We start from the raw sequence: 9145 nt of genomic DNA, 5'->3' as shown, positions 1-9145 counted from the left end.
CGCCGTTTTGGGTGAAAGCCCGAAGTTTTGTCAAAAGGACGGTGTTATACGAAAGTACACTATTTTGCCGTTTTATGCATAACAACAATGTGTTGGCGTGTTGTGTCAAAACACCGTGTTTTTCAAAAGGCCAATATTTCGCCGTTTTGGGTGAAAGCCCGAAGTTTTGTCAAAAGGACGGTGTTATACGAAAGTACACTATTTTGCCGTTTTATGCATAACAACAATGTGTTGGCGTGTTGTGTCAAAACACCGTGTTTTTCAAAAGGCCAATATTTCGCCGTTTTGGGTGAAAGCCCGAAGTTTTGTCAAAAGGACGGTGTTATACGAAAGTACACTATTTTGCCGTTTTATGCATAACAACAATGTGTTGGCGTGTTGTGTCAAAACACCGTGTTTTTCTAAAGGCCAATATTTCGCCGTTTTGGGTGAAAGCCCGAAGTTTTGTCAAAAGGACGGTTATACGAAAGTACACTATTTTGCCGTTTTATGCATAACAACAATGTGTTGGCGTGTTGTGTCAAAACACAGTGTTTTTCAAAAGGCCAGTATTTCACCGTTTTGTGTCAAAGCCCGTGGTTTTGCCAAAAGCACAGTGTTATGCCAACACTATTTCGCCGTTTTATGCAAAACCACAATGTGTTGACGTTTAATGTCAAAGCACAGCGTTTTGTCAAAACACGGTGTTATGCCAAAGCACACATTTACACCGTTTTGTGCAAAAGCACAACTTTTCGATGCGTTGTGTCAAACACAGTGTTTTTCCAAAGGCCAGTATTTTGCCGTTTTGCGTCAAAGCCCGGTCATTGTTATCAGCCAAATCAAAGTTTCCTCAATTGATAAGGAGTATATAATGGGTTGGTTGCAGAATCAGTTTATAAGTTCAATTTAAATTGGATTTCAAGATTTAGATTAGCAACAGTAGGATTAATAACCATCATTTGTTTAAAGATAACACAGAATATTAGGTTATTAAAAAGAAATTACGAAAAAACCTACTAAAAAATTGACAAAAAATAAACTCGAAACAGAAAACGTTTACTGCAAATAAAACAACTACATTTTCTTCTTCTTTTTCTTTTCCTTTTTTGCGCTCAACGGAACACCTATCGAAGAGTTTAACACTGCTTCAGTTTCATTTAAGTCTATTTCACTTAAATTCAAATCGTTCACTAATTTCTTCTTTTTACTACTCTTTCGTTTTTTCTTCTTCTCATTATCATATTCTTCCTCTTCACTTACGATTGGGGAATTATTAGCTGTATTTATTGCCAAAACTAAATCCATTTCAGACAGATCTGCGACATCGTCAGATTCGGCCCCAAGCGGGGGCATCATTGAGAAATCCATCTCGTCCTCAGAATCTACAAAAAACAAAAAATAAACTAATATGATGACACCGGATATGTACGTAGGCTATAGGGCAAAAATTGTAATATTTACGATATTGATGGTGCGGCGTTACTTTTATGTACGTTTTCTAAAAGAAAAGATGATTTGTTTTTGCCTTCGAAACCCAAATGTTAGATGTTTAGTTACTATTCTTCACGTTTTTAAAATAAATAATTGAGCTTCAATAGACTATTTAAATTAATTTTAAGACCATGCAAACAGTGTCTTCATTAACAAAATATGCCATAAGCAGCTGAAGTAGACTCATTCACTGCTGACGACTGACAGCGACACCGGATATGTACACAGGCTTTTATTGGGACGGGAGGGGGGGGGATTGAAATTTACTAATTTGATTAAGGGCCAGACAGCTTAAGGATTTCGGGGGACCGAACGCGAGGTTCTCCTCCTTCTCCTTCTAGCCGCCTGGATACCATTAATAGAATAATTCACAGCAGCGTTGATAAGAGTATAACCGTAATACGTAATACGTACGATTGTGCCGTAATACGGGCCATCGTCTTACGGACGATGGCCCACCGTAATACGCCCAACCGTAATACGGACGATGGTGCCGTAATACGGGCCATCGTCTTACGGACGATGGCCCACCGTAATACGCCCAACCGTAATACGGACGATGGTGCCGTAATACGGGCCATCGTCTTACGGACGATGGCCCACCGTAATATGCCCAACCGTAATACGGACGATGGTGCCGTAATACGGGCCATCGTCTTACGGACGATGGTGCCGTAATACGCCCAACCGTAATACGGACGATGGTGCAATTTGGGCTGAGAGAGGTGCAGAATTATTTATTTATCAAGATAAAATAGTGCTGAGCACAACGCTTGTCACTTATTAGAGAAATAAACTTAGGGCAACACTAATCACAAATCACTACACAAAGAAATGAAACAAAAGAGAATTGACTTGTATAGAATGGTGTTTAGGCAATTCTATGGACACATGTATATAATTTGATTCTACTACACTGATTTCACCTTTATTCTACCTTTAAGCAGACCCCAAGTTAGGCTTTTTTCTCAAAGGGGGGAGGCAAATGTAGATTACCCCCCCCCCCCTGTCGCACCATCAATATTGTAAATTATTACAATTTTTGCCCAAAAATATTACAATTGAAGCTTGTTTTGCCGTCCCTGGGTATGCCACCAGGGGGCGCTTAACCTCTAGCCCCCCACGTAGATCCAGGAATTAAGCCACCCAATAAACAAAAGAGGGCTGACCAATTTTTTTTTGGCTTAAAACAATAGATTTTGTACCAATATTGTAGTTTTTTCAAGAATTTTTGCCTCAATTGCAAAAAGAATTAAGCTGAACTCCATTTACGCCGGCTTCGGAAAGGAAGAGAAGGAATTTATACCCCGAAGAGCTTTTGGGTATTTGGAAGAATAGAAAGATAGGTAGACATTTAAGCGGCCTGCCTCTGTATATTTTTTCAAATTATGCTCATATTTTAACTGAAAACTAACTTGAAGAGTGATATTCTAAGTGAGGTCGCACAAGGCATAATGAAAATACATAAATTAAACTCCTTCAAAAGATAAAAGGTACCTTTTTTCAGAGATAAAAGGTAAGACTGGCATTTTTCACGATTCTAGGCGTTTTATGCCCGGACCCCGCCCCCCCCCCCCCACGTCTGGTTGGTCTCTAATCGCTTATGACTTACAAAACAAGGACTGGAACTCTCGATTTCTGGCCGAATGATCATCCTCCCAAGTTCCTACGACCCTGAGGCAGAGGTGGAGATGAGAAAGGGGCAGCCTCCCTCCTATACGAAATAAATTCTACTTATTTTGGGGTTTGATGTTACCCTCTACTTTCATAATAACAGTGTAGACCAGAAATTTTCCCAGAAATCAAGAGGGATTAAATATTAGTTTTACATTTTTGATGTGTCTTTTAAAGTTTTTCTGTGAACCCCCCCCCCCCAAAAAAAAAAAAAATAACCAAGAAATAAAAGTGCTGGATACAGCCCTGACGATTATGCATAAATTTCTACCTCCACCTCCCCTCGTCTTTTCCTTAGAACTAATTCTGTATTCATCTGAAAGCTTAATGAGAGTTGTAATGTTTTGGCGGGGGGGGGGGCTGGTTTTAAACACCAGCTCCTATTTTTCACAACATTGAATCAAATTTTCAATAACTATCATTACAGACACCCACCTGGGCTAAATTGAAAAAAAAAAAAACTTGGTCTAACTGAACAAAATCAATCCTCATAATCCCCTTAGAGTTAATTAAATCTCTCAAGATATTCAACTTTAATCATGGTTTAACTTGCTAAAAGGCTTAAGAGGTGAAAATTCTGCCATTGTAATTGATTCAAAACGGAACATTATTTAATAGCAGAATATTATTCGAGGCTATAGTATCGAGGGACATGCCAATCTTTTTTCCATTCATTTGCTTGGGACTGATATATGACTTTAATTAAATATGAAAGGAAAGGCCTATGTCGAGAAGGGATTGTTTATCCTAAGAGCGTGAAAAAAAATCCAAAAAATTTTGAGTTTGGAGGGAGAGAGATGGTGAACACCTTTTCATGGTCAATATCAAACAGCATAGGTAACTTATAAGAGCAGAAACTGGCGACAAAACTACATTTTTTTTGTCGACGAAAAAAATCATCAATGCCATCTATCGTTTGGCGTTTCTTGACATTTTGCAGCATAATAACAAAGAAAAATTAGTGTAATTAATATAACTGGAAATATTAGTTTATTAATAAGTGTCGGATCTCAGAAAAACGGAGTACCGTTTTTTTCTCCTTTTCTGTGTCTGTTCCGTTTTTTACTGTTTCTGTTTCAGCCAAAAACAGAAACGGTGCGGATCCCTATTAAAGATTCTTATTTTTTTTTTCATTCCTAAGCTTAAAGTGAAATAAAAAAAAATATACTCTGTATTCCGGTTGCCTTAAAGCCAAATTCAAAATACATTTGGTAAAGTCACAATTTGCAAAGGAGAATAAGGAAAAAATGGAAACACAAAAGATGGAAGAAGAAATGAATAAAGATTATACATGAGTAGGAAAGAAAAAATTCAGAGAGAGAGAGAGAGAGAGGAAGAGGAAGAAAAAAAGAGAAAAGCTTACCATCCTTATAGTATAAAACAGGATCTATTTGCTCCTCATCAATGTCATTAGACTTAGTCTGCATTGCTGCCCTCTCAAATAATAAATTTAATCTCCCTTTGAGGAAGCACATTCGCTTGAAAAGTCCTCCCCTTTCTGACAAAGTGTTGGACAATGGCACTAGCTGATCCATTATATCTGGACATGTTGATAAATATGATGCATGAACTGTTAATAGTTTTTGTAGCCACTGAGCGCTTGCGTGGTAGCTGAAATGAGTGCAATGGAGCATTATTATACTAAAACATGAGGGGTAAGGGGGGTGAAATTTGTTCCAAAAGCCCACACAAGGGTCAAACACGACAGTCTATGATTATCACACAAGTTGTTATCTAAATAATTATAAAAATGTAATTTTCATTTATCTATTTCTTTAGAGAAAAATTTAAAGACCAATATTCACAAAAAATCATATCAGACCTGCTATTTGAAATCTGTCTAGATTTGTTTGTGACAGGACTCAATATTTTAACAACTTGCTATATATATGTAATAAATAAGAAAAAAAAACATTATAGGAACCTCCAACTGATACTTACAGAAGACATCCCCCTCCCTCACCCACCCTTACTCATCAAGAAATTCTTTATCTTTTTTAAAATACGACAAAGTCAAATAAAATGAGATTTTTTTTCATGAATTTATTTATTTTATTAAAAATTCATAAAATGTTACAATTCTCTAAATGTTATAACCATATCAGAACTTAAAATTACCAAGTTTACTTTTAGATTTTAGGGAGTTTAGGTGGTCAAATTTCAAACCTCACCCTGCGAAGGTCTGTAGCAAAATGGTTACAAAAATTAACAGCAACATAAAATTTAAAAACAAAACACATCCTCGAATCCAAATTTTGAAAATAAATTGAAGAACATGGTCCCTACACTTATCCCAAATTTCCAGCCAGGGGCTTTACTGGGCCCATCTTTCTTCTTAACTCATTCTAGTTATGACAAAAAAAAAGACAACAGGAATAGGTGAGAATATCAAAAGTAAAAGAAATTCTGGGTTCCACCCTTAATTAGCTTCATTTTCTCATCTTTCTTTCTTTTAATGCCCTCTGTGTATCACAATTTTTTCGTCTCACGAGTTTTTTTTCTTTATTTTTATTTACACCGCAATTGTAAAATACTGGGTATTAATACTATAATAAGAAGATAAATAATATATAGAATAATATTATAATATGTAATTTTATATATTCCAAAAAAAATCTAAGGTATTCTGTACAATATAAGATATATATAGTATATAAGAATAATAATAATATATGAGAATAATACTATAATAAATTAGTATTATTGATATTATTAAATTCAGTAGCTGATATTGAGCATATATAATTGACAGTTTGTCAAGAGCCACCAGACAATAAAACAAGTACTCCACCAAAGCGCTGTCTATTCCCCCTCAAAGTTTAGAGTGTGCGATCAAGCACATATTAATAAGTTCGAACAACAATAACTATACCTACTTTTTCTTTATTTATTTTTTTTTATTCTCAGTTTATAATTATTTGGGAGGTTAATATTACAACTAATTTAGTCAGATATTGTAATTAACTCATCAGTTACTTAATTACTATTATTACTAGTGGTTACTAGCTTAGCATATTTAGCTGATAATAAGTTTTATTTCTAATTTATTCAAATCAAAGAACCATTTTGAAAACTAAGACAGATATTGTTCAAGAAGTTGGTCCTATACCACGCTGTACAAATTAATAGGTCAATTATTGTATATTGTGAATAATGTACATAGTAATGCTTGTGAAAAATGTGAAAAGAGCTATGTGTGAAAGATATTAAACAGAACGGTTCGCATGGTCACCAGCAACTGGTCTTGAATAATGTTTTGTCTGTCAACTCTGTTCAATTTTTTCTACACCAGATTTACACCAGACGAATTTTCTTGAAAGTTGAGGATGGTTACTACAGCACTACCAAACCTGGTACCAAATAACTAAACAAATTAGCGGTCAATATTAATCATGTTAACGAATAACCAAATGACGTAAATAGGCTACAGTTAAAATGATGTAAAAAAATATAAATTTTTTTCTCGTTTTCTCATTTTCTGGTAATTCAGCTGGTTTTCTGGCTTGGAAAAGCCAGCTGGCTGGCTTTGCTGAAGTATATCCTTGGACCACGACTCAATTGAGAGTTTATCAGTATATAAAGTGAATTCTGTCACATGACTGAGAACAAATATTTGTGCCTATTTGAAAAAAAAATCAATAACAAATTATAGAATCCATGTTTACAAGGAGGTAGAGCTTCTAGCCTGGCACATACAGGCTAGGATTTGACTGTGTAAAGTTCATATTATTTTATTTGAAGGGGGGGGGGGTGGAATTGAGGAAGGAAAAGGAAGAATCTAAGAATACGAAGAATGAGACAAGCAGCATGCTAAGAAATTTTGCTTGCTTTTGATTTTCAATCAATCAATCAGTCAATCAATATTCATTAATTCAAATTAAAAAATATACAAAAGCAATACTATGCCCCAACAGAGAACAGCGCTCGCAAGGCTGGGGCAGCACAGATGCATAGAAAAAAAACACAACGTCTCGCCATACTAATAATTCCCCCCCCCCCCCCCAAAAAAAAAAAGATACAAGGTAGGAGATAACAGAGGAGGCCACCCCAGCGCGAGAACACCACAACAAAATACATGCTAAAATCTATTATTAATCAATCCCGACATCCAGGCAAAGAACTATTTTTGAAACATATTTTTTTTTAAAGAAAATCGACTCATGAAACTTCGGGACATTTCTACCAAGTTAAGTTTATTTACAATATGAGGAATCAGGTATCTGATTGAGAATCTAGCTCTTTCTGATTTGATTGGCGGAAGACGATACTTCTTGGAGCGGATGCGGTGGGCAGGAGAAGTGGGAGTCTCAATTATACCCAAATCATGGAAATAGTTTGTTGAAGATTGGATATCATAATACCATATTGCTGTATGCACGTCTTTCAGTTGTTTGAGATTATTTATATTGAAAAGTTTGGGTTTCTGACACATTTTTAAGCCTCACAGGGCGATAAAAAACAGTACCCAGAAATCTAATTGCCTTATTTTGAATTATCTGAAGAGGTTGCAGATGGTAAAGAAATAAATTGAGATAAACTATACAGCAATAATTAAGATATGATTCAATTAGAGAATGATATAAAATTTTACAGATGGAAAAAGGAAACATCTGTTTCAATCTATGAAGACAACCTAAGTGATGGGGAAGTTTCAATCTCAAATAACCAGAATCCTTACGGAAACATAAAAGCTCATCGAGAATAATCCCAAGGTAACGAAATGAATTTACTCTTTTTATCCTACTTTGATTTACAATTAACTCATCTATGGTAATTTTATTTACCGCCCGCTGTGACCACCCAAAAATCATGAATTCAGTTTTAGAAAAGTTCGGGGCTAGGCAGTTACACGCAAAGATTTCATTGTTGTCATCATTTTCTCAACCAACAAAGATGGGGTTTTAGCTTCTACTGTCACAGCCGTTTCATCTGCAAAAATTACTGCTAAGCTATTATCTTGGAGTAAACACCTTGGGAGGTCATTTATAAAAATCAAAAATAGTAATGGCCCCAATGCTGATCCATGGGGGACTCTAATATCATCAATAACGATATGGCTTGACAGATGTCCATTTATGTCTACCTGAATTTTTCGACCATGCAGCTAAGATTTTATTAGATGTAGGCCTTTACCTCTAATACCTGTGTTATTAATTTTCTCCATCAAGATTTCATGGTTTAGCGTATCAAATGCCTTTTATTATATCAAAGAAGAGAGCAGACACATGATTATCATCATTTAGTGAGTCATTAATCTCTAAGATTAGCGCAACAATTTCTTGTTCAGTGGAATGACCCGACCTAAATCCAAACAGATTTTTAGTAAATAAATTCCTTTTATTAAAATACGATACAATTCTTTTTTTGAATAGTTTTTTCTAGAACCTTAGATATTGGAGAAAGAATAGCTATTGGGCGATAGTTGCTTATATCTGTCTTATCATCTTTCTTATGAATTGGAATAACTCGTGCAGATTTCCATATTTCTGGAAAGATCCCTGATGATATAGATGCGTTTAAAATATGAAGCAAGTTCTTAGCAAGTTGTTGATTACACAAGCAAGTTCTTACAGATTATTGTGGATAGCCCATTTAGACCTAAGGAATTACCACGTTTTAAATTCGTAATTACTTTCTGGAATTCGCTGAAAGTAACAGGCACATACTAGAATTTTTGGATGACAGTAGACAATCTTTATATGAACCAAATAAAGATTCAGGGGATTCCAGATCAGCAGTAGTACTAAAACGGGAAAAGTAATTACAAAAATAATCTGCAACAACATCCTTCCCCTTCAATTCAATGCCATTTTCATTTAAGATCACTTCAGGGTGTAATGTCTTAGTATTGTTTCCAATTTTTTTCTTGGTTAATTTCCATGTAGTCCTAGGTGAATCCGATTTTTTAAATGAATCTTCATAATAAATTTGTTCACTTGTTCTAAGAATTCTACCCTGCAAATTTTTATAATTTTTGAATCGCTGTATATTATGAGCT

General features: G+C 35.2%; 1 protein-coding gene across 1 annotated transcript in view; it reads right to left on the bottom strand.

The window, feature by feature from the left end:
* Positions 1-1022: 1022 nt before the first annotated feature.
* LOC136027984 (WD repeat-containing protein 43-like) overlaps positions 1023-9145 on the bottom strand; it is a 22941-nt gene continuing 14818 nt past the window's right edge. Inside the window, exons 4-5 of the mRNA XM_065705488.1 lie at positions 4511-4758; positions 1023-1364 (exon numbers count right to left, since the gene is read on the bottom strand). Of these exons, the coding sequence (XP_065561560.1) occupies positions 1057-1364; positions 4511-4758 (556 nt within the window). The 3' untranslated portion in view covers positions 1023-1056. The remainder of the gene's footprint in view (positions 1365-4510; positions 4759-9145) is intronic.

This window comes from Artemia franciscana, chromosome 6 (genome assembly GCF_032884065.1).
Source record: "Artemia franciscana chromosome 6, ASM3288406v1, whole genome shotgun sequence".
NCBI classification, from domain to species: domain Eukaryota; kingdom Metazoa; phylum Arthropoda; class Branchiopoda; order Anostraca; family Artemiidae; genus Artemia; species Artemia franciscana.
This window is presented reverse-complemented; position numbering and strand designations above follow the sequence as displayed.